The sequence below is a fragment of the Cryptomeria japonica genome, chromosome 9 (assembly GCF_030272615.1).
Source record: "Cryptomeria japonica chromosome 9, Sugi_1.0, whole genome shotgun sequence".
NCBI classification, from domain to species: domain Eukaryota; kingdom Viridiplantae; phylum Streptophyta; class Pinopsida; order Cupressales; family Cupressaceae; genus Cryptomeria; species Cryptomeria japonica.
The window spans coordinates 532,839,229-532,865,851 of record NC_081413.1 but is presented as its reverse complement, the minus strand read 5'-3'; the positions used below and the strand labels follow the sequence as shown (position 1 = coordinate 532,865,851).

At 35.0% G+C, this 26,623-nt stretch overlaps 1 protein-coding gene and 2 pseudogenes across 1 annotated transcript; 1 reads left to right on the top strand and 2 right to left on the bottom strand.

Annotated features, from left to right (window-relative positions):
- Positions 1–11,576: 11,576 nt before the first annotated feature.
- LOC131858480 (probable LRR receptor-like serine/threonine-protein kinase At1g51810) lies at positions 11,577–16,785 on the top strand (annotated as a pseudogene).
- A 1,464-nt stretch (positions 16,786–18,249) lies between these two features.
- Positions 18,250–22,737, bottom strand: LOC131077131 (putative leucine-rich repeat receptor-like serine/threonine-protein kinase At2g19230; annotated as a pseudogene).
- LOC131855824 (putative receptor-like protein kinase At3g46340) lies at positions 20,267–21,294 on the bottom strand. Its single transcript, XM_059211151.1, has 4 exons — positions 21,161–21,294; positions 21,021–21,092; positions 20,826–20,897; positions 20,267–20,687 (listed from the first exon to the last, which is right to left on the bottom strand). The coding sequence occupies exons 1-4, from the start codon at positions 21,241–21,243 to the stop codon at positions 20,555–20,557; spliced, it is 360 nt and encodes a 119-aa protein (XP_059067134.1). The 5' UTR covers positions 21,244–21,294; the 3' UTR covers positions 20,267–20,554.
- Positions 22,738–26,623: the final 3,886 nt, after the last annotated feature.

Genomic DNA, 26,623 nt, shown 5'->3' with positions numbered 1-26,623 from the left:
TGCTGGTTCTGTATGCCCAAAGTGCTAGATTGAGTTGGATATGCCAATCTTTGCCTGCTTCATTTACTATTTTCTTGAGAATCTTCAGTATTGTTTTGTTGGATGCTTCTGCTTGACCATTTCCCTAGGGGTAGTATGGTGTAGAGAACCAATGTTGTATTTTGAATTGTTCACATAGTTCTCAGACATCTTGGTTTTTGAATAGGCGTCCATTATCGGTGATGATGGAACTTGGAATACCATATCTGCAGATCAGATAGTTTAGGATAAAAGACGAGATTTGTTTTCCAGTTACTGTGGTCATTGGGACTGCTTCTATCCACTTGGTAAAATATTCTGTTGTAGTTATAATGAACTTGTGTCCATTTGAAGATGAAGGATGAATTTTGCCAACCAAGTCTAGCCCCCACTGACAAAAGGGCCAGGATGTTGTAAATGGCTGCAGTTCTTGTGCTCATGCATGTATCAGATTGCCATGGATATTACATTTAGGACACTTCTTGGTGAAGTGATAAGAATCTTTCTCCATTGCAGGCCAATAGTATCCCATCCTTAGAAGCTTTTTAGCAAGAGTAGTCCCACTTGAATGTGTGCCACAAATGTCTTCGTGAAGCTCGTGTAAAGCGGAATCAAAATCATTACGATCAAGGCAACGAAGAAGAGTACCATCTAGACCTCGACGGTACAAAGTATCAGCAGTAAGGGTATAACAGGCAACTTGTCAGATAAAATTATGTTTTTGGTTACAGGATTGGTCAATGGGTAAGATCTTCTTTAGATAATCATATATCGGTCCATATAAAGGAGAATCCGAACCAGTTAAGGCATAGACAACATGGGATTTAGAGTGGTCATAGGCTGGGGAGAACAATTGCTCTACTAGAAACTCGTAACGACTTTGTTGCTCTGGAATTTGTAGTAATGAAGTGATAGTAGCTATGGCATTGACTGCTTTGTTGTTCAACCTTGGTATCTACTTGAAGGTGATGTGTACAAAATACTGTTTGAAGTCATCCACCATTCGTTTGTAGGGTAGTAGCTTGTCATCTTTTGTTTGATAGGCGTTGTTGATCTGATTGATGACTAGTTGTGAATCTCCAGAGACCATTAACTCTATGATTTTCCATTCTACGACCATTTTGATGCCTATAAACAATGCCTCATATTCAGCCACATTATTTGTGCATGGGAACATAAGCCTATATGATCTTGGTGTAGTATGTCCTTCAGGAGTGATGAAAAGAATGCCAGCACCTGTACCGTGTTGAGTGTAGGATCCATCAAAGTATAGGGTCCATTGTTTGGTAGAAATAGCAAGAACGTCCTTGTTCGGAAATTCAATCTCCATAGTTTGTTTTCCTGGTAGTGGTGCTTCAGCTAGTTGATCTACAATCGCTTGTCCTTTGATGACTCTTCTTTTTGTGTATTGGATGTCGAATTCACTGAGAATCATGACCCATTTAACCAATCGTCCTGTAAGAGCTGCTTTGCTAAGTAGGTATTTGAGAGGATCAATTTTTACTACTAGTTTAATTGTGTGTGCTAGCATATAATGTCGGAACTTATGATATGTGAAGACCACTGTTAGACAAGCCTTTTCAATGAATGTGTAGTTGAGTTCATAGCCATTCAATGTCCTGCTGATGTAGTATATGGCTCGTTCCTTTCCTTGTTGATCTTCTTGTGCCAATAGTGCCCCCAGTGATATATCTATTGTGGAGATATATAGAATAAGGAGCTTTCCTGCGACTGATGGTACTAGAACTGGTGGGTTCATCAGATATTGTTTTATTTGATAAAAGGATTCTGCACACTTGGCCTCCCATCTGAAAGATACATTTTTATGGAGCAAATGATTGAATGGTAGACTTTTATCAGCTAGTTGAGCAATGAATCGCCTGATTGACTGAAGTCGTCCTTGTAGAGATTTGAGTTGACTGATATTCTTTGGTGGTGGCATCTCCATAATGGCTTGTTCCTTTGCTGGATCTACTTCAATGCCTTTAGCTGAGACTATGCAGCCTAGTAACTTGCCTGATGTAACCTCGAAGACACACTTCTTAGGGTTGAGTTTGACTTGGAATTTCTCTAATCGATCAAAGATCTTTGTTAAGATGCTGAGGTGTTCTGCTTTGGTGAAGGATTTAGCTAGTAAATCATCTACGTAGTCTTCCATGAATGTGTGCATCATGCCATGAAAGATTGTTGTCATTGCTCTCTAATAGGTAGCCCCTGCATTCTTTAAGCCAAAAGGCATAACATTCCAACAGTACATTCCCCAAGGATAGGTGAATGATGTTTTATCTTGATCTTCCGGGGCTATTTTGATCTGATTATAGCTTGAGAAACCATCCATTAGTGAGAGCATTGCATGGCCCGCTGTGAGGTCTACAATTATGTCGATACTGGGTAGAGGAAAGTCATCTTTTGGACAAGCTTTGTTGACATCTTTGAAATTAGTGCAGATTCTGATACTGCCGTATGGTTTTGATACTGGTACTATATTGGAAATCCATTTTGCATAGTCAATGGGTCAGATGAATCCGACATCTAATAATTTTTTGAGTTTAGCTTTGACCATGAGTGCCACCTATGGATTCATCTTTCGTAGCTTTTGTTTGACTGGCTTAACTCCTGGAGAGATGGACAAGTGATGCATGATTAAGTGTGGATCTACTCCAGGCATATCGGCATATGACCAAGCAAAGTTAATTTGCTGTTCTTTAAAGAAAATGATAAATGCCGATCTTTCCTCCTTTGTCAGAGATTCTGCAAGGTGTATGTTTTTGACTACTTCTGTGGTACCAATGTTGATTGATTGAGTGGGCTCAATCAATATGGGTGAGCGCTCATGAAAGTGCTTTGGAAGAGTGTCAAGTCTCCCATCTTTAGGTGCCTTAAAAAGGTTTTCACTCTCAGATGCATCCTTTATTTTTACTTTTTTGTGATCTAGAGCTGCCATTGATTGGTTTTCAACATCAAATCTTTTACTTGGTTCATTTTTGTGACTGAGAGACTTGGCACTTCCTAGTTTGCAGACATCGTTACTTTGTTTGCTGGTAGAGCCTGTTTCCGGATTAACGGTACATAGGTAATGGATAATAGATTCATTGTCTGGGAAAATTGGTATATCATGTATTTCGGGTTCGTCCCAGTCAATGAGGTCAGGAAAGACAAGTGGTAAGGAATCATTTGGTGGATCAAGTTCTGCTACTGTAAGTGTCAAGACAGAGGTTTCATCGTGATTGGTCTTGGTTTTAAAGAAGTCAAGGATTTCATCAAGGTCTTCGATGGTATTATCTTCCCTATAGACTTGTTCATAATGCTTTTGTTCACTTTCCTTGGCGTCATAGATATTCTGTGGTCCAAATTCAAGAGGTCTATCTTCTGCGTTATGTTCTTCCTGAGAAATGGGTATGGTGTTAGTATTATAAGGGATATCTGCAGTAGCATTTGAGCAGCTACCCCATTCATATTCATTGGAATCAGTTTTTGAGGCATCATCCCAGATTCTATCATTGCTGTGAATAGGTATGTTGTATGGTGAAAATAGATCTTTGATGATGGATACCATTTTGATAGTTTTTGTTGATTCGGTGTCAAATCCTGCTTCTACTTTCTGTATTTGTTTATAGACCGTGCCTCCTCAGGAAGGAACAATGGTATCAGGAGATGATATTAATAGTTCTTGAGATATTGGTGTTTGAATATGAGCTACTGCTACAAATATGGCCTTCTTGTGGCTTAGAAGCTTTTCCTGATGTTTCTTCTGTTCTTGACGTTCACGTGTCTTACGGATTGTTTCTGCTGACTCAAATAGTGCTTCCTACCAGGATTCTTTTTTGTACTTCTTTTTTGCTTTCCATTGAGGTTTTGGAGTTATGTGTGGTGTCTTTCTTAATAGGAAAGTGAGTTTACAACCCAATCCTGTTTTGTCTCTACTGGGCTGTGAAGGAAGATCTATGGGCTCAGTGACTCCTTCTTTGCATTTTCCAATAGGTCCTTTACCTTCATATCCCATTTGCTGCATGATTAAGTAGCCCTTTCCATATAGGTGTGTTGGTAGAACTGTGTCCAGAGCAGCTGCCCTGTTATCTTCTTCCTCATCTTTGTATAACCAACTAAGAATGTCTTTATCTTCTGATTCATGTGCTAGAGTGCCTAGTTGGATGAAGGTACCATCAAATTTGGTGATGGGCTGAGTTACTAGATGCGTTGATGTAGTAGGCAATCCATGAGATCTGGGTGATGTTGGTAATTTGGCCAAACACAGGGGTTCCAAAGAGTATTCTCCCATACCTTGGTCTTTGATTTGCATTTGCTGCTTGAAATCTCCAGATAATGATTCGGGCTTTGCTGTCTGTAGATATGATGTTGAGGATCGCTTCTTTTCTCTATTATGAGGAACTAAACTGTCATAGGCTGCCCCCATTGCATTACAATGTTGAAATGGATTGTGATCAATAGATATGGAGATCTCTTGCCCGTTATAGGGAAATTTGACACACTGGTGATACGTAGAAGGCACTGCTTGCATTTCATGTATCCAGGGTCGACCTAACAAAATATTGTAGGTGAGATCTATATCTAAGACCTAATACATAGTATCTTTTTGCACTGGTCCAACTTGAATGGGTAACATCACGGTTCCTTTAGATGACCTTTCCTCATCATCATATGCCTTTATGGTAATCTTCTTACGGGGATCAATAGACTCTTCTGAGAAGCCTAATGCATGGATAAGCTTCAATTTACATATATTAAGTCCATCTCCTCCATCTATTAAGACTCTTTTTACTCGGTGTTTACAAATGATAACTTCAATATGGAGAGGGGTGTTATGCAGATGACTCAAGGAAGTATTATCATGCTCTGAGAAGGTGAGATTATGAGGTCCTGTCATATGGGCGACCATGGCTTGAAATCTGTCTGTATCTAGATCTTGAGGTACATTTGTTTCCAAGAGCGCTTGTTCCAATATGTTTTTGTGTTTGGGTGATAGTTTCAGCAATTCTAGTATAGATATCTGAGCTGGAGTTTTGCGCAGTTGGTTGACTAAATCATATTGGATCTTTGGTGTAGTAGTTGTAGGCGCGGTATGTCCTTTCAAGACATATTTCTGAGTTCGGGTTGTTACATTGACAGATTCATGATCATGTTGATCTCGGATGGTGATGACGTTTACTTGATGATCTTCAGCTGATATGTGATTGATGTTGTTATTGTAGATATGGTTGATATGAGCTCCACGTGTATCATTTGAGGTTGAAGCTCCATCTTTGTTGTAATTTGGAAGAGGATTTTTAAAGGCTCCGTGGTCATCATTTGTTTTGAGACCATCTACCGTTAAGTCACCTCGATCAATCATGTCTTGAACAATGTTTTTCAATCTCATGCAATCGTTCGTCCGATGACCCTTGTTACGATGAAAATCACAATAGTGTGAATCATTCCACCAAGGTGGTTTGATTTGGGGTTCATAGTTGCTGATTGCAGGCAAAGAGAGAATCTTGTTTGCTAGAAGTTCTTTGAATGCTAATTCTAGTGATTGCCCCAGTGGTGTGAAGACATGCTTTTGGAAATTGTTCGTGTTGTCGCGTGAATTGTTGTTAGGTCCTGGATTTGTGGTTTTGTTTTGAGTATTGTTGATGTTGTTTGTGTTGAGTTGTCCTTGATTGGTGTTTGGTGCATATGTGTTAGCGTTTGGATTAGCACCTTTAGGATTTTTCGTAGCCTGAGGATTTCCGGATAATGCGAGCACTGGTTGCTTAGATTTTGGATCATACGATTCATTGTTGCCTTCGTTTTTGTTTCGAGTCCAGAATCGAGACTTGTCCAAGTTGCTGTTGTTCTGGTTATTGTAGTTTGATGAGTTTGTTCCTTCTTTGAAGAATTTGAGTGTTCCCTTTTTGACACATGCTTCCTCTACTTGAATGTTGTTTTCAATCAATTTAGTGAAAGATGGTATGCATTGGAGTTTGAGCCTGTAACTCATTTCATCATTCAAGTTGTCGATGAAGATTTCCATTTTCTCATTTTCAGGAATATCTCGAGGATATCCTGATACCATACGTCGCTAGCATTGAAGGAATAACATGAATGTTTCATTGTTCTTTTGTTTGGTGTTGCAGACGTCTAGCATGGTTATAGCATGTTGAATGTTATAGGAATATTGTGTTATGAATTTATTGACCAATTCATCAAACGATCTGACAGGAGGTGCAATTTTGGATAACCATTCCATTGTTTGTCCTCCCAAACTTCTTGGGAACAACCTCATCAGATAGGTGTCATCATGAGTGAATTCAAGACTCATGGTACAAAATTCTCTGACATGATCACAGGGATCGCTTTTTCCATCGTACTTGTCAAATTTAGGCACGTCTGAGTTTGGAGGAAAAGGGATCATGTGTAATCTTCTGTCAAAAGGATAAGGACAGATTTCGTTTAAAGAGTACTGCACTATTGTCCCTTGTTGCATGTCTTGCATTTGTCTTTGTAACATCTGCATTTGTTGAATAAGGGCAACCAAAGGCGCATTGTTTTGCCGAGGGAAGAGTTCTTCCCTTGTATGAATCATGGGTTGAAATGGTGTATGAAACGATATGTTTTGCTCGGGGATGTGTTGCTCAGGGATGTGTTATTTTGGTGTGTTTTGTTCAGGAATATCTTGTCCTGGTGCATGTGCTTCCTCCTCTCTTTGGCGTTCTTGATATTCATAATGTTGAGGTCTCGTTCTAAACACATCCGTTTCAAAGTCTTCATGGTTTTTGACCCCTTTGCTTGTGAGCATGAGCAAGTATTTTTCCTTGTCATTTTCCATGAGTCTTTCCACAAGTTTTTGGAATGAAGCACTTTCTTGGCATTCCTGAAGAAGTTCTTCAAAAATCTCAGTATCCTCTAGGTGTGGACATTCAAAAGGATTCGATAACCATCGACTCATACTGGATTCTGCTTGTGCCTCGCTTTGTTTGTTTTGTTGAGAGCGAGTTATAGGCATTTTAGTAGAAATTTTATGTGACGAAGGGGACAAAATCCTCTTCAATATGTTGCTCGGGGGTTGGTGGTGGTAATCTCAGGAAGTTATAAGTGATGCACTCGTTAGGAAGGAATGCAGGATTGATCTTTCTTCCCCGCTTTATGATTTGACTGAATGTGGATTTTTGACAATATGCCCTAGTCTTCAAAGGCTCTTTGTCAAATTCGTTGGATTTGTTTTGGATATAAAGTTTAACGTGATGAAGGAATGTTCGATGAGATTTGAAGAGTTGACGATTGATGTATAAAAACTTGTTTCTTTTGATAAATTTGGAGAAACTTGGTTGTTGTTTCTTCAACGTGGTTTTACGATAAATATTCTTTCTTCTCAGAATATGGGGATTAGTCATGCATAAGTGATCAATGGTTTCCTTTGATTTGTTTGGATTCAGTTGATCTTGTTTTGAAAATTCAAGTTTTACTCTATCAAAGTGAAGGTTTAGATGCCCCTTCACGACAAAGCGTGTCAAATGATATGGATAAAAGCCTCCCGATATGGAAACTTGATTTGACAACCTGAAAAATTTTTAAACAAGTGTTTTTGAGATGAAATCCGTGAGATGGTAAAGGATTCTTTTGATACTTGTGATAAGGTTTTCGGATTATGATAGGATAGATATGTTTTACCGTGCGATTAGTTTCAGATTTTTACAGTGTTTGTTTTGACACAAACTTTGCTCAAGAAATAACTTTTAAATTTTTGTTTTCGCTACTCTGCTTTGATGAAAAATGATGCTGATGGAAAAAGGCTTCGGAAGATGTTTTCAAAAATTTTAAAATTCCACATTGTTTTTCCCCCTGTTTTTTTGCTTTTGGTCACACGCTAAAATAGAGACAAGATGCGCTACCAAATTTACTTTAAGTGCTAAAAGAATGACCACACGCGCTAGGCTGCCCCCAGCCACGTGCTAAAGTTTTGATTGTTTAAAATTTTGTTTTCTGTCTATTTTGAAAGGCTATGTGCTAGTATGGGTCTATGACGCGCTAACTGTTAAACCCTACGTGCTAAAGTTTGGCTTTCATGCGCTAGACTGTTTTCTTGATGCGCTAATTGTTTAACACTGTTTTGGAATTTGGATAAAACATTACTGTTTTGAATAGACGCGCTAACTTGATGCTTGGATGCGCTAATAGAAATACCCTACGTGCTAAGGAGTTGTTCCCATGCCCTAATCTGCCCTGATTTTTCCTTTGGTTGGTTTTTCTGCAATTTTTGAATTTGATTGTGAGTTTTTCAGCCTTGATGGATGATTTTCTGAAGTAGTAAATGCAAGCATAACATAAAGAAGACAACCATTTTTGCCTAATCTAACAAAAAGTGTATGTTCTGCGAGGATGTGTTCAAATCCTCAATGTTTTAACAGGTTTGGATATGAAAAAATACACTTCAGAAAGACTCTTTATTCAAAGGTCATAAATAACATCATAGCCCACTAGTCTTGATACTCCATCAGCTCAAATAGCCGTGTCACCCCCTAGAGGGTGCCCGTTTTTTTGCCTTTTTCCAGAAATTAGCTCAAAGTGAATTGCTTCACAATTGAGTAGTTATCTTGGGAAATATATAGTGAGTAATCTTGGGGGCAGATTCTTTCCCACCCTTGCACTATGATGTTATAAATGTCTGGTTACTGACTCGGTTCAAAGTTTCTATTTCTATGGTTCGTAATCAGGCTTCCTGTTCGGCCATCAGTGATAAACTCCCTCAGGAGGCTTCCCAACCTTTAGAACAAAGGCTTTACGTATCACAAGGATACCGGGGGAAGGCTAATTGTTGTGCGCAACCGTTGAAAAAGACTTTCGTCACTTTCCACTTTTGATTATAGTGGGTTGGAACACTTGGCGTCAAAGCCGTTTCCCACTTAGGTCGTTCCCTTCACACCGGCCATAAATGGCTTTAAGAGTTGATTCCAACTCCTCGGGAAGGCAGGCCTGCTAAAGGATTTATTGCTTGAAGTAAAGAAAGCTTTTAAGAGTGGTTTGGATTTTTGATCACCCAGTTATTCCTTCCACTTTCGAGACAAGGCAAACAATTTTTCCTTTTAGCCTTTCAAGATAAATGATTTGCTAACCTCTATTAGGAGATGTTGTTCCAAAAAAGCATGGTGTTAATTTTACTTCCCCAAATCAGTGATTATTTAATCCAAGGAAATAATCGAGTCAACAAAGCAAAAGGTTTGATTTGCTCAACCAAAGAAAAATCGGTAAACAAAAGGGGAATAACTTCCCTCTTTGATTGCAACAAAACTTTTTAGGTGAGGTTCTTTCCTTTGCACAAAAGTTGAAAATGAATCTTTTTATACACTAAAGGATGGTGAGGTTCTTTTTATAGCTATTTTTGCAAAAAAGAAGGAATGTTTGTCTTGTTCTTTTTAGAGCCCAAAAATAGGTTTTCTCCTATGAAAGCAAGAAATGTTCGGTTTAGTGATTCTTTTTATAGCCCAAAGGAAATAAGTGAGTTCAATCTTTAAGAATAGAAGAAGTTTAAAAATTTAAACTAACTTAACTAAGTTAGTGAAAATCCTAACTATCTTAATATTTTAAAAATTTCAAGTTCCTATCTGCAACAGATTTGTTAGAATCCTGCAAGAAAACAAGTTGAAAATGTTAGATGGTTGGTGGACTTCAACAAGTCTATTTTTTTATTCCCGGTTACAGATTTTGAAACATTGATTTCTGTCTATTTTTTATGTGCTACAGAACAAACTATACGCGCTACATAATAGCCGTGATGCACTAAAAGACGGTGGTGACGCGCTACACTATTATCGGGATGCGCTACTTTGTGTGCCAAAAACGCTGTTCTATTTTTCTCCCGCGTCGAGACCTACAAGAAAATTTTAATATTCTTATGCGCTAATAAACGGACTTTACATGCTAGATGATAGACCCCATGCGCTGAACAGTGAACTGGATGCGATAGGCTGTTAACCAGATGCGCTAGGGAATGATTCCCATGCGCCGATTCTCGTTTTCCACGGACCTGCAAAAGTGGATATATTTCAAAACCGATTAGATATATGGGGTAATGCCCTATGGTGGGTGCCAAAAATGTATGCGGGAAAAGTGGGACAATAGAACTCGAAATATGGAAAATGAAGCTCTAGGGAGCCTTGCTCACACACCCACATGACTTCTTGGTGCAAGCTATGGAGTCATGAAGTATAACTCAGCTTTCCAAGGATGGTTCCATGGTTTTCTATCTTGCATGGTCCCTTAAACCAATGTTTTTGCTCTCAGATCACTGAGCAAAATGGTTTAGGGATGACAAATGTAAGAACGAAGGATGCTTTTTGTTGATTTAATATGAGATGCATCCTAAGCTATGCATGATGCTACAAATGCAATAAACTAATTATAAGATGACAAGGTTAGTAAACAAGACTATCCTAGCATACTATATTAGTTTATGATTTAAGCTAAATGATAAGGAACATACTCTAAAATTGCATATTTTGATTAATTCCTATTTAAAAAGAGGCTAAATGATGAGTATATATGAAATATGAAAGTTTGAATGGATTTGAGTATAAGTGTGATGCTAAAGACTTGGATATGAAATGGAGAAATGAGAGCTCTATTTATAGCAAAAATAGGGCAATGGATGGCCAGGATTGAAAGGTTTAATCAAGGGTCAGGATTGAAAGCTATCAATCCATGTTTGCAATTTGCACCAATGAAATGGTGACAATTGTCAACATTAGATTGGGTTGAGAAGAGAGGTAGGAAACATTAAATGCTTGAGAAGACCTCGTGGTTACCCTAGGGGTTAAGGGTTAAGGGTTAAGGTTAAGTTAGGATTACCCATTGGATAAAACTTTTACCCAAAGGATAAACTCTTGTGCAAAGGATTAAGGATAACCATGGTCAAAACAATAAATGCTTGATGAGACCCTTGGGTTAGATGGAGGTTAAGTTAGGCAAAAAGTCTCTAACCATATAAGAGGGTTGAGTTAACCATTAATGGTTTGGAAGACTTTGGAGGTTTGAGAAGTGACTTCCCTTTGTTTAGGGATGTGACAAAGTTTAGAAGATGGGTTAGGTTAATTTAGAAGTGATTAGAAGAATCTAGAAGGGGGGTTAGGAATAGGGTTTAGGAAGCAAGTGGGAGATGTAGGATTTTGCAAGTGGATGGAGGGATAATAGGATTTAATTGAATTTAATGAATTTCATTCAATTTGGTTGCAATTAAATAAATTAGATTTATTTAATTTAGGATAACTATTTTAATTAAATTTGAATTCAATTAAAAAGTGGATAGGGGATTTAATTGAATAAAATGATTTATTCATTTAAATGGCAAAAGAGGCCTAGTGAATTTAATTTAAATAAATTGAGTAATTTACTTAATTAAATAGAGGAATGTGGGTGATTTAATTAAACTGGATTTAATTAAATAGAGAAATGAACATAAAATATTCATTTGGAAATATGGTCATTTTTATAAGTCTACACAAGTATAATCTTCATGAACTTTTGGAAATTATATTAATTTTCTCTTTGTAATTGTTAAAACATTTTTCTTAAGCTGGCATTTGCTAATGTTGCTTAAGGGCTGCAATGATGTTATATGTGCCGGATTCATCAGCCTGGATTGTGGAGGAGAAGGGGGATATGATGATACCCATGGCATTAGCTGGACCTCAGATGAACAGTACATTAAGGTGGGTGAAAAAAGAGCCATTTTGAGTAGTGAGTTAGAGGGAGAGGTGGAGCAGCCATTGAAACAGCTTCGCAGTTTTCCTCAAGGCAGGCGAAGTTGCTACAATTTACCTGCTCTGTGGGGAAGAAAATACATAATCCTTCTCTTTTTTATATGCTAACTATGATGGTCTGCAGTCACAACCAAAATTTGAATTGCTAATTGATGCTAATCCTTGGGTCACTGTTGTAATAAACAATAGTAGACAGATCATTACCAAGGAAATAATCGCCATGGCCAGGAGTTCCTCTCTAAGTGTGTGCGTTGCTAAAAGTACAGATGATGTTCCTTTCATTTCAGCCTTGGAATTTCCCCCTATCAAAGCCATCTATGTAAGAAGTTGTAGGACTGAATAACTCTTTACTCAGTATGGTACGCGAAGATTTTGGAAGATTATCAACATTGCCTCTAAGGTAGTTTCTTTCTTTATGATTTCTTTTGGGTGGATCAATCTAATATACTATTTAGTTTCTTTGGATTTTTTTTATTTTTTTTCGTTGGTGAAAGATCAATCTAATACAACATCTTAATTTGACTATAGAGATTCTGAAAGATCTTATGTTGGTTGATTTTGAAGTTCAAGAGACAACTTTCAGCTCAACTATTTAGTTTCTTTGGATTTTTTTAATTTTTTTTCGTTGGTGAAAGATCAATTTAATATAACATCTTAATTTGACTATAGAGATTCTGAAAGATCTTATGTTGTTTGATTTTGAAGTTCAAGAGACAACTTTCAGCTCTTCCAACTTTTCACATTTTTGGAATTCTTCATTTTCAATGTTGAATTTGGTAAAAAATTATGAAAGAAGAAAATTTCTTGCTGCTGATAAAAATTGATGTAGTTGTTCTAAGAAGACTAAAATTCATTTTTTTGATGAATCACATAATTCTATTATGAACAGTCTTAAACCACACACACTAAGCAACATATTAAGTTTATAGAATATCAGTCAACTTTGAGTGTTTAACATTTTTAAACTTAGAAATTAATGCTTAATGTATGTGATTTAAGCTGTTCATTCTAGTACGCCTTATGTTGCTCTGTTCTGCTCTGTTAACTTAGCAATGGAACTTAAATGAAAGATTGAACAGAATATGCTGACATTTGGACTTCAAAACCGACCATATGTTTTAAAATTTGAGTTTAATTTGTACAGGTGATATTCTCACAACAAATTCATTTGAAATACCATCATCTGTTTTAAAAACCGCGTTGGTTACCCTCAACATTGCAACAAGACTGTCGGACGTATCACAAGGTACTGGAATGTTCCAGAAATTGGTGAATACTATATTGTGATGTGCTTCGCCTAAGTACAGAACCTTAGACCTAATGCAATCAGGGAGTTCAATATTAATATCGATGGATACACATGGGCTACTGATAGGTTAAAAGTCTACCCCAATTCACGTTACACGTTTGGATCCTGGGAATTTAGTAGCTTGGGAAATGCCGAATTTTCTCTTGATCCTACCAATCGATCAACTAAGGGTGCCATTCTCAATGCCTTGGAAATCTACCGATATAGTAGCCCACTCAATAATGGAACTTATGCTGAAGATGGTTTGTATTGCTGAAAACTGTTTAATGGTTGTTTTTATGGAACAATGTGTAAATTTGAGTGGCATACTAGAACACCTGTCAGTTTTGCAGCGAATGCCCTTGCTGACATTGCAAGGCACTTTAATCTAGAAAAAGAGTGGATGTGTGATCCTTGTCTGCCACAGAAGTACTCTTGGGACTGGGTGGATTGCAATGAAGACTCATTGCCAAAGATTATTGCAGTGCAAGTCTTTATCTAAACATTTACATTTTGGTTATTTTTTACTTCGAACTATCAGTGAGTTGTAGTTAACAGTTGTTTTCCAGTTTTTGATGGAAGCAATTAGGGAAAAGGATCCAGTAACGTCTAGAAATGGCTATCCAGTCTCTAAGATGCATCAATACGTAAGTTATGGTATATGAGGGTAACATATATATTGGTGCACTCTAGGGACTGGATGACCACTACCGTAGCAGCCCATGTTCAAATTCACCGCTTCATATGTAACTCCCAATTACTATCTACAAAAAAGTTCTAATTATAATCATAAAAAATCTACTATAATATTTCAAATGTACCAATAGCCATCCACTTTTGCAGCCAATAGTTTAATTAGAAGATTTGTGCAACCTTTTCTTGATAACCATAGCACACGATTATTAGATCATTTGTACATAATTATTGGTCAAAACATTTATTAAAGGAATATGTATTAGATGAGTTGTGCAATTTGTTTTGATGGTTGTAGTGCATGGTTATTGGGGGCATCTATGAATATCAGACATCACTTCTACATGATCATTTTTTGCCATTTGTGCATATAATGAATCCTCTCATATTCATTTACTCAAGTTGAAATAATAAATTTATAACTCATAAGTCATATATGAAAAAAAAAATTAATCGAAATTCGGATGTGCAAAATTAGTGTGGACAGCTACTGATTTGCTTTCCTCTAATATGTTGAATTGATTGATATTTTACCACTTCCAAAGTTGCTTGAACTAAGCCATGCTAGACCAATCTAGTGCTGTCAATTTCAACTAAGGATGAAGAGATTGATTGCACAGGAAACTCGCAGACAAGCGTTTGAATGGCACCATACCTCCAAGCTTCGCCAGTCTCTTTGCTCTTGTTAAGCTGTCAGTAACAAATCCCAACCACCTACATTCCTTTATAATTTTTAGCTTGTTCAAAGTCAATGTAGATCAAAAACTGTGTTCTTATTCCTGATTGCAGGGATTTGGCAGAAATAATTTGAGTGGCTCAATACCAGAGGCTCTGGCTGCTCTCTCCAATCTTACCGAACTGTGAATTGAATATTTGCATCTGGATATTTCTAACTTTTATAATAGTTTTCAGCATATTGATAATGCCACTCTATCTAATGAATAGGTAATGTACCTTTTTCAATCAGTAATTTTGTTGTCAGTATGATAAGATTCATTTGTTTAACATTTGTGTTCAATTTTACAGTGTTTATGGCAATGAAAAACTTTGCCAAGTAGGCATTTGTAAGGGTACCCCAAAAAGAAAGAATAGCAAATCACTAGTTGTTTGGTTAATAATAGCCGGGGCTGCAACAATTATAGCCATTAGTTCAATATTAATGTTTATCAAACATAAATCGAGCAAAAAAAATCCAAAAGGTAAGTCATCTTAAGTCATTTTTCCCTTGACATTTGCTCTTTGCTTTTGGGTCTCCATTTTTATAGAAGGAAACAGATTCTTATGGATACTGAAAGGGGAAAAATGCAGGGAAAGTTGAAACAGGACATTCACATCTTGTCAAATTGGATGGATGTCGATCATTCAGTTACGAAGAGGTAAGAGTTATGACTCTCAACTTTCAGAAGGAGATTGGAAAAGGAGGATATGGACCTGTTTATCTTGGTTGTCTTCAAGGCAAGGATGTGGCTGTCAAAATCTTGTCTGATAAATCACATCAGGGTGCCATGGAGTTTTCCACTGTGGTATAGCCAAGGATTCATTCATACCCATTTTTTACATTTAAAACTTGGGAATTTAAATCTTTATAACTTAAATTTCTGCACCTGGAGATCTGTTATCCAAATCACACCTTTTGAGTCATTCTAAAATTTATTTACTGCTGCAGGTAGATATTCTCTCCAAGTTACACCATAAGAATCTAGTGAAATTCATGGGGTACTGCACAGAGGAGCAAAAGCTGGTTCTTATATATGAATACAGGTCTATTTCACCACTTTGTTCAATTGTATAATTCATTTTCATGTAGATAGATTTGTTATTTCTGAATTTGATTGTGTGAGAGTTTTTTATCAATATTTTGAATCACATTCATCATCAGAATAAAAAAAAATCGTTTCCATATATATGATAAAGAACATAATTTCCAGTATGATAGAGAGAATGTTTTCTGCTAATATAATCCCAGGTCTGGGTCTGCATTGCTTGATTTCATGTCAAACTTCTTCAAGCCATACTCTAGGATGGGAAAAAGACTCAACATTGCACTAGATGCTGCCCAAGGTTAGTCATATGTTTATGGAAACTACAAAGATCGGTACAAATATTGAAAAGATCATGGGGTCTAACTGATGCTTTCTTTATTGAGCAGGATTGGAATATTTGCATGTAGGCTGCAAGCCAGGCATTATTCATAGAGACATAAAGAGCTCCAATATCCTTTTGAACGATCACATGGAAGCAAAAATAGCAGATTTTGGGTTGTCAAAGTTGAGACCTTTGGATGGAGCTACACATGTATCTACCCTTGTAAAGGGCACCACTGGATATCTAGATCCGGAGTAAATATGCTTTTCTTTTTGGATATTTAATTTAATTATGTGTGGATTATTTAAAAGTTTTTAGTCTTTCTTTTGTTTGTTGTTGATTTAATGGTAAAATGGATTTACTAGTTAATTTTCTATAGGTATTAAACTGCACATCGATTGACAGAAAAGAGCGATGTTTATAGTTTTGGAGTTGTTTTGATGGAGATTATTAGTGGACGACATCCTCACTTTGTAGATCCCTCAACCTCTAATACTGAACAGTTACACGCCACTCGCTGGGTAATTATAAAAAAGATTTGTTTCCAATCTTGAATTAAAATTGAATGTTGAAAAGTTTATTTTCAATTATTATTCAAAAATAGTTATGGATTGTGAAAGCATAAATTTTGAATGTTACTACTAAATTATAAGTTGTTTATGCCAGGTAAGAGCATCCATAGTAAAAGGAGACATAGAGAATATAGTAGATCCTACTTTGCTACAAAATTATAATAAAGATGCAATGTGGAAAGTGGCAGAATTGGCAATGAATTGTACTTCACCCTATTCCATGAATAGGCCTTCAATGAATGAGGTGGTGCTAGAGTTGAAGGAAGCAAGTCATTTCCAATCACATTATTACCAAAATTTGGAATTCCATGAATTTGCATCTCCTCAACCTCTTCTTTCTCTAAGAAGCTATAGTAATGTGGACTCAAGTGCATCATTATATCCACTTGCTCGATAGAGAAGAGGAATACATATTGCAAAAGGGATAGAGGAACACTCGCAAGCAATCAAAATAACAACGATGAAATCTTATGTCTACTATTACTTATTTCTTTGTTTTCACTTCAATAGCTTATCAAAACATTTTGAAATGAAAAACATTAATATTTTTTGTAAATATATTTATTGTCCAATAGAAATCTAATTTGACCGCTTTGACCTTCACGACTTACCTATTAATAGAATCATAGAGGATTAATGTGTTAATTACCCTCCTTTTTTATGCCTATATTTTATATGATCCACAAGTCACGAGTATTGCAAATATAATAGATTTGCTTTAAAAAGTTTTTCTTTAAAAAAGAAAGTTTTTATTATGACCACATAGACTATATTTATTTATTTTACTTGTTCTATGATTGCATTGTAGTTACATTTGTTTATATTTTGTTTTCCTTAAAAGTTTGCAATAGTTTCTTAGCTTCTTATCTCTATTGTCTTGGCACTTATGACTATTCTTAATGTTGACTAGTTTAACAATTAAACATTTTATTTTTATTTTTATAATAGGAGGACTATTTATTAATTTTGCACGTGGATGAGGTGATATGAGGATTGGATGAACTATTTTCTCTAGAAATAGACAATTCTAAATTCAAGTCTCATTTTATCACTTATCATAAGAACTATTTACATGTACTTAGTGTTATGTTTGAAAATAATCTTGTTATGATAGATAGAATGACTTCATAATAGTCCAAACAATTAGTACTATCATTCACTTGAAAAATAATTATATTTTATTCTAAGCCACTTATGTGTTTACAAAATTAACCTCCACAAGAAAAATACTAACTTTGCACATGAATATAGTCTTGATCTATAAATATGAATTTTATTAATTTGGTCACTTCTTATATACTCACCTAAATCTCCATAACCTATAATAACTAACTAGTGGTGTTGAAATACATATTTGGGGAGTTTGCTAGGCAAGAGGATTAACCCATGGTTCAAGCAATTGATAGGTCATAATATTTGGTGAGTCGTTAATCTATCTAGCAAGATTATTTTCAAAACTATTAATTAGTACATGTTAATACTTATTTTGAAAAGTGATAAAATGAGACTCGAATTAAGAAACAACAAACAATGAACAAAATTGTAAGGACAATGCAATCATAAGAACAAATGGGATAAATAATTATAATCTATGTGGTTGTAATAAAAACCGCTTTTTTAAAAGAAAATCTTTCAAATTTACAATAGTTAAGACTTGCGAATCATATAAAATACAAGCATCAAAGAGGAGGGTAATTAACACATTAATCTTCTATAATTCTATTAAAAGGTAAGTCATAAAGGTCAAAGTGGTCAAATTATTTTTCTATTGGACGATAAATATATATACAAAATGTTATTGTTTTTCTTTTTAAAAAGTTTTGATTAGCTATTGTAGTGAAAACAAAGAAATAAGCCATAGTAGACATAAGATTCCATTGTTGCTATTTGATTGCTTGCGAGTTTTCCTCTAGATTCATTTTGCAACATGTGTTCCTCTGCCTCATCTAGCAACTGGATATAATGAGGTATTTGAGTCCACATTACCATAGCTTCTCAAAGAAAGAAGAGGATGAGGAGATGCACATTCATAAAACTCCACATTTTGGTAGTAATGTGTTTGGAATCGACTCGCTTCTTTTAACTCTATCACCACCTCATTCATTGAAGGCCTATTCATGGAAAAGGGTGAAGTACAAGTCATTGCCAATTCTGCCACTTTCCACATTGCATCTTTATTATAATTTTGTAGCAAAGTAGGATCTACTATATTCTCTATGTCTCCTTTTACTATGGATGCCCGTACCTGACATAAACAACTTACAATTTAGTAGTAACAATCAAATTTAACCATTCCCAACCAATAACTATTTTGGAATAACAATTGGAAACAAACTTTTAAATATTCTAACTTTAATTCAAGATTTAAAAAAAAACTATTATAATTACCCAGCTAGTGATGTGTATTTGATCTCCAGTAGAAGTTGAGGGGTCTACAAAGCAAGAATGTCGTCCACTAATAATCTCCATCAAAACAACTCCAAAGCTGTAAACATCACTCTTTTCTGTCAATCGATGTGAAGTATAATACCTGTAAGAGATTAACTAGTAAGTCCATTTCATCATTAAATCAACTACAAATAAAAGGAAACCAGCCCATCTAAGAGAAACTCTCAGTCTTCTTTTTCAGTCAATTAAAAAAATAATTCATAAAAATCCTTCAATCATTCAAAACATGTAACTTTCCAACCTCTTTTTTGGATGGTCCAAAACATAAGCGACTTGATCAAATTACTATGATATAAGATCTAATACACTTAGCAGCTTACACCACCTTATTTATGCACCTCCTAAATGAGAAGACCCACTGTTATTAACAGAATAATATACTGAGATTATGTCCTGATAATGCAGCTAAATAATGTATGTGAGACTTTTCCTACATGAGTTCATTCTAATAACTCCAGGTAATCCTTTTTTAAGGCTAACTGGTGCTGTAAGATAAACAAGGCATGATGCAACTGTGAGAGGTTGAAGGACTAAAGACCCTTAAATAATTCGATTGGGTATCAATAAAGAAAAGCAAAGAAGATTTACTCTGGATCTAGATATCCAGTGGTGCCTTTTACAAGGGTAGATACGTGTGTAGCTTCATCCAAAGGTCCCAACTTTGACAACCCAAAATCTGCTATTTTTGCTTCCATTTCATCATTCAGCAGGATATTGGAGCTCTTTATGTCTCTGTGAATAATGCCTGGTTTGCAGCCTACATGCAAATATTCCAATCCTGCTCAATAAAGAAAACATCAGTTAGACCCCATGATCTTTTTCACAATTTGCACTCAACTTTTTGGTTGGCATAAGTATCTGCTAAACCTTGGGCAGCATCTAGTGCAATGTTGAGTCTTTTTTCCCATTCTAGAGTATTTCTTGAAGAAGTTTGACCTGAAATCAAGCAATGCAGACCCAGACCTTGGATTAAATGAGCAGAAAACATTCTCTCCATCATATACATGGGAATGAGTTATACAATTGAGCAAAGTGGTGAGGTATACCATCAAGACAATGTCGTAGGTCCCTATTAGACATGTATTCATATATAAGAACCAACTTTTGCTCCTCTGTGCAGTACCCCATGAATTTTACTAGATTCTTATGGTGTAACTTGGAGAGAATATCTACCTGCAGGGCTTATCAAAAAGGTGTGATTTGGAGAACAGATCTCCCTGCAGCAATTTAAAATATAGAGACTTAAATTCTCAAGTTTTAAATGTAAAAATGGGTATGAATGAATCCTTGGCTTTACCTCTGTGGAAAACTCCATGGCACCCTGATGTGATTTATCAGACAAGATTTTGACGGCCACATCCTTGCCTTGAAGATGACCAAGGAAAACAGGTCCATATCCTCCTTTTCCAATCTCTCTCTGAAAGCTACCAGTCATACCTGTTACCTCTTCATAAGTTAATGATCGACATCCATCCAATTTGACAAGATCTAAATGCCCTGTTTCAGTTTTCCCTGCATTTTACTCCTTTCAGTGTGAATAAGCATCTGTTTCCTTCTATAAAAATTGAGACCTAAAAGTAAAGAGCAAATGTCAAGGGCAATATGACTTAACTAGTGATATGCTTGTCTGTCTTTTGTGGGCATCCTTGCAAATCCCTGTTTGGCAAAGCAGTTCGTTGCCATAGACACTACAGAATTTAACACAAATAATTAACATATCATACCGACAACATAATTACTGATTTGTTTTGCAAAAGAAAAGAAACTTGCCTCATAATGAGTTCTCCACGTTGCTGTTTCTCAGATAGACCAATTGGCACCGATCCATTTAAATCATTATCTATCAAATTCCTATGTCTCGAAATGAAAATTTCTTAATCAATCAATCTGAGTAAATTACCTATCCATTTTGTAAGATAGAATGACACTACCAACATGCCTAAATCTCTTATAAACTAGAAATACCCAGATGCATATGTTTCAACTCACAGGTAGTTAAGATTGGAGAGAGTAGCCAGAGCCTCTGGTATTGAACCACTCAAATTATTTCTTGCCAAATCCCTGCAATCAGGAATAAGAACACACTCTTTGGTCTAAGAACACACCCTTTGGTCTAGAAAGTGTGATATTAACTTTCAACAAGCTAAAAGATATGAGAAAATCTGGTTAGGAATTGTTACTCACAACTTAACAAGAGCAGAGAGAGTGGCAAAGCTTGGAGGTATGGTGCCATTCAGATGCTTGTCCGGGAGTGTCCTGTATCGATGATCTGTATGAGTGGCTTTCATAAATCAAAGAAGGTAAATGTTTAGGGAGAGACTTACACAGCAATAATACTTGGTGAGGAGTCCTGATTGCAATCCACCCAATCCCAACGGTATTTTTGTGGTAGACAAGGATCAGCCATCTACTCTTTCTCCAAATTAAAGTGCCTTGCAATTTCATCAAGAGCATTCACTGCAAAACTAACAGATGTTTTAGTATGCCATTCAAATTTACACAAAAACAAAAACCACCATATAACAATTTAAAGCAATACAAACCATCTCCATTGTAAGTTCCATTATTGAGAGGGCTGCTATATTGGTAGACTTCAAAGGAATTGAGAATGGCACCCTCGGTCGATCGATTGGTAGGAACAAGAGAAAATTTAACTTGTTTAGAGCCAGAGAATTCCCAGCGTCCGAAAGTACAAAATGATTTGAGGTAGTCATCTAATGTCATACTAGGCCATGGATTTTCGTCTACAGTAACATTGAACTCCCTAATTGCACTATCTCCAAGTTTTTCAACTTCGGCGAAGCATAAAGTAAAATAGTATACACCAACTTGTGGAACACTCCTAGTCCATGTGATACTTCCTACGCTCCTGTTGCGGGTCACCAAGGCGGTTTGTAACACAGCTGATGGTGTTTCAAATTTTTCTATAGTAGGAATGGAATTTGTGGTATTTTTGTAAAGCAAATCATTCGCTCCTCCCATCATCCAGATCCTATCAAATGGATCGTTTGGATATCTACACAGAACAACTTTTGATATCAATAGTTATCATCAAAAGAAAATTTAATGTTAATGATATCAGATTTCTACAATTCATATTGATATTTGTTAAAATGTTTTTGGATTTATTTGTGTTAAAGATTTTTTGTATCAAAATTTCAGATCACACTCCATGATCCATCATCAAAATGATACGAAAAACATAAAGAAATTTTTTTTTTTTCACTAAATAATTTTTTTTGAAAAGAGAATTAAAGAAATAGTATATCAAGAAAAGGTAACAATAAATTAATATTCAAATTCTGATGCTAGGCAAATGAATCTTCCACAAGTAAACCAAGAAAAACTATGCAAATCATAGAGAAAGAAACTACCTTAGAGGTGATTTTGACAAGCTTCCATAATCTATGCGTTGTATAGTGAGTAAAGAGAGATCTTGTCCTACAATGTCATACATGGGTTGCTTAAGAAGGCGAACTTCCAAGGCTGAAATGAAAGGAACATCATCTGTACTTTTAGCAACGCACACACTTATAGAGGAACTCCTGGCCATGGCGATTATTTCCATGGTAATGATGTCTCTACTATTGTTTATTACAACAGTGGCCCAAGGATTAGCATCAACCAGCAATTCAAATTCTGGTTGTGACTGAAGGCCATCATAATTATCATATTAAAAAGAGGCACGGATTATGTATTTTCTTCCCCACAGAGCAGGTAAATTGTAGCAACCTCTCTTGCCTTGAGGAAAAGAGCGAAGCTGTTTCAGTGGCTTATCCACCTCTCCCTCTAACTCACTACTCAAAATACCTTTTTCCTCACCTGAATTGATATGTTGTTCATCTGAGGTCCAGCTAATGCCCCTGGCATCATTATATTCCCCTTCTGCTCCACAGTCCATATAACATCATTACAGCCCAGTTAAAACCACGAGATTGGTAAAAAAATCAATTAGCAATATAATTTGCGTAGAAAAGTCTTCATGTTATCCTAACTTAGTAGACACGTCAAACTCATACATTGTTTACGAGGAAAAGAGCACACAATAGATTGGAAATTTACATGTTAAGGAAAGAGATAGTCAAGACCCTTGCCCCCCACATATTTTCCCAACTAAATTCAAATGAATTTGGAAAAATTAATAATTAAAAAGATATAATCATACGTTATCTTAATAAAAATAGGTTTCTTCAATCTATAGTTCTGTTCAATGTAGTTTTGGGTTCAATTGTGTAATAGTTTTTCAACATCAACATTATCCATCATCAGGATGAAGAATGCTAGAGGAGAAGAGAACTATAGATTGTAGAAATCTAATATCATTTTGTAATAAAATATTGAATGTAAATACTATTAAACAATCTAGTTGTCAAAAATGAATCTAACATATTATTGCTATTGAATTTTTTATATATTACTAAAAATCAAAGTAGAATAAAGTAAAAACCTTCAAAACAAAATTCATCTTTTATAGAAGTTTTTAAAAATATTAAATTATTAAAAATGTGAAACAAATATTTTGTTTGTCTTTTTAAAATAAAATAAAGATAAGTCTTTGGTCTCTTCCTACTAAACAAAGTACTATTGCTATTTTGTTTGGTAGCAAGAGACCAAAGACTTATCTTTTTAAGGTGGACTCATAATGGTTCTAGTCCAAGTATGGTACCCATCTAGAATTAAACAAAAAATAAAGTTAGAGCAAAGAAAAAGTCAAATTATTTAATGTTTGAAGGACATATGCTAAGAATCCAACAAATAACACAAAGAAAAAAGTCAAATCTGGCATTTCTCCTCTTCATTCATCTTGACATCAACACATGTCAATTGAGCCACCAACATATTGAATTCTTTTAGCTAATTCATAATTCATTTACTCTCTTCCATTCTAAAAAAGTCCTCATTAATATGAGTAACAAGTTTGGAGGGTTAGTGGGGTTAGATGGGTTAAGGGTACCAACCCCACCCCCATGCCTCATTTATGAGGGAAGACTTGAGTGATGGGGTGTCCTAGTGTTTGTCCCCTCTTAAATGAGGAAAATACTCTCATGGAAGAGTGGAGGGGAGGGTGACAAGTTTTACCTTCCCCATCTAAGAATTCAAGATGAATCTTCCTATATCTTGTTACAAAATGAAGGATGGGTTGTTAGCCACTTCTCCTTTTGGAAACTTTTTCTAGTTAAGTTTTGGAAAGAGGAGAGAAATGGGAGAAGAGTGATATTAATTTTTTTATGGAGGTGGAGATCAACATGAAGAGCTTGTAGAGAGATAAGTTCACTTTTCCTTGCAAATGTTTAGTTGTGGGCAAGTTGTTTTGTTCAATGTGCTTGTGTTGTAACAAAGATGAGAGGATGATAATGTTTGAGAATTGTTTTGAGAAATCATTTTATGATTTGGGTTATTACCATTGAACACAATGGTTAAATTGCGGGTCCTTCTTGCTCGGGTTTTCACTAGAGCCCATGAGGCTTCATTACACCAATATGGTACGGTGGAAAGCAAGTCTTTAGTTGTTCTTTTTCCATTTGCATAGCTCTAGTGAGGTCTTGTATGATGATTTTGTAGATCTGGTAGCTTTGAGATACTTCATTATGCTTGGATTGAGAGTTCCATTATGTAATTAAGAGATAAAGTTTTTGTCATTTGATTTTACATTTTATAGTATGAGTTAGATAAGATTTGGAGTCTATGAATCTCTTGAGTCCATTTATGAAAGAATGTTATTTGTAAACTTGAGTATAGATAAATAAATGTGACCTAAATATCGTAGGCTTTGTATTGTGAGAAAAGAGTCTTTATAATGAAATTCCAAGTTTAAATATGGAGAGAGAGAGAGAGAGAGAGAGAGAGAGAGAGAGAGAGAGAGAGAGAGAGAGAGAGAGAGAGAGAGAGAGAGAGAGAGAGAGAGAGAGAGAGAGAGAGAGAGAGAGAGAGAGAGAGAGAGAAGTTTATTGTTATCCTCTTGTTAAAATGGCCCTTTAAGTGAATTATCTACTTGATGATTATTGATCATGTGATAAATTGTTGTCGGAAAGGAAAATAGGGTGTAGTTCAAATTGTGATAAAGAGATAAGTATCTCCTCCTTGTGTTACCATTGCAAAATAATAATTGAACCTTCTTCTTGTACATAAACTGACAAGGAGCAAAACAAGGATGCAATTGTTATTTTATACTTGAAATTTAATTTTAGTAGTGAGCATGAAGTTAAAGAGAAGTAATATTGTTGTTTATTTTGGTGATTTAATTAAGTCCAAATTAACTTGGTCTTCCTAATTAGAGTTTAAATCTAACAAAAGTATGTTGTTTTTGTTTGTCTTATTTGTACATGAAAATTGGGTAAGTTTGGTAGCTTATCTTATGTCCTACACAAATATATTCAAAAAGATAAGACCTCCCACACCTCTTCGACATACTTATTACACACCAAAATACAATTGCTAGTAACTATGCAAATGAAAGAAAAGACCAAATTATCTTATACACTTCTCAACATTTTGGTAAAAAACATGAATTCAAATTATTGAGCATTGACTAAAGATGACTAATTACAATAGAGCACTTTCCACAAAGTTGGTAGGGATAAGAAAGTAAAGAAAATCAACTTAGAAAATTATTAGCGTATAAAGTCAAATAATCCAAACTTAATAGACACGTCAAACTCATACGTTGTTTACGAGTAAAATAACATAGACTTGTCTAATAAAATTGGAGCAATGAAAATTCAATGTTTGATCGATAGTTTAAGACTCTTGCCCACATTTTTTTCCCTGCTAAATTCAAATGAATTTGGAAAAAATGAATATTAAAAGATATTATTAAATGTTATCTTATGCACTTTTCTATATTTGTAATAAAAAAAATGAATGTAAATCATTATTAAAAAAATCTACTACTCAAAAGTAAATGTAAAATATTATTGCTATTGATTTTTCTTTATATTAAAAAAGTCAAAATAAATTTATTTGTTATTAAAAGTATTTAAAAATGTTAATTATTAAATATGTGAGATTAGTATTTTGTCTCTTTTTTTTTCTTTTTTTTTTAATAAATTAAGATATCTAAGTCTTTAGTCTCTTCCTACTAGATAAAATATTAGTCAATCTTTAAAAATACAAAATTATTAAACATGTGAGACTAGAACTTTGTTCTTTTGTTTTTTTCTTTTTGTTTTATTTATAAAGATATCTAGATATTTGCTCTCTTCTTATTAGACTTGTGAGATTGGTACTTTGTTTAGTAGAACAAGACCAAAGACTCATTTTTTCAGGTAGATCTTCAATGGTTCTAAGATTTATATGGTACTCATTTAGAATTAATTGAATAATATAACTAGACCAAAGGAAAAGTCATATAAATTAAAGTTTTAAGGAAATATGTTAAGACTATAACATTAACACATTTTTTCCTTGAAACACCACTGAATTCAATGAATTTGAAAACTCAACTATTTAATTATTGTTAACTATTAGTATTAATCTCTCTCAAGGTAATCCTTATAATTGAATACAAAATTAAATTTTTAAAACATTAAATACATATTATGGTGAACTTTTTAAAATGTTCAACAATCCAATAATCAAAACCAAGCCTAAATTTACTATCTTATTCATCATTGGACTATAATATATTTAAAATTTAAGTAGATTGCTTAAAATCATAAGTTAACTAGTTGAGAAGTTAGAAGAAGATTCATGAAAAGTTTAAGATAATATCTTAAATAATCAAAGTAGTACTTTATTTTGCAAGAAGAGACCAAAGACTTATCTTTTCAAGGTGGATTTACAATAAC

What these genes read in the sequence shown, in the direction of transcription:
- LOC131855824 (XM_059211151.1), bottom strand. Translation starts at nt 21,243, where the DNA reads ATGGCTGATCCTTGTCTACCACAAAAATACCGTTGGGATTGGGTGGAT. An exon ending in TCACCAAGTATTATTGCTGT is followed by an intron (nt 21,093 to 21,160) that starts GTAAGTCTCTCC and finishes TCATCGATACAG; the next exon opens with GACACTCCCGGACAAGCATC. An exon ending in CTCTCTGCTCTTGTTAAGTT is followed by an intron (nt 20,898 to 21,020) that starts GTGAGTAACAAT and finishes TCCTGATTGCAG; the next exon opens with GGATTTGGCAAGAAATAATT.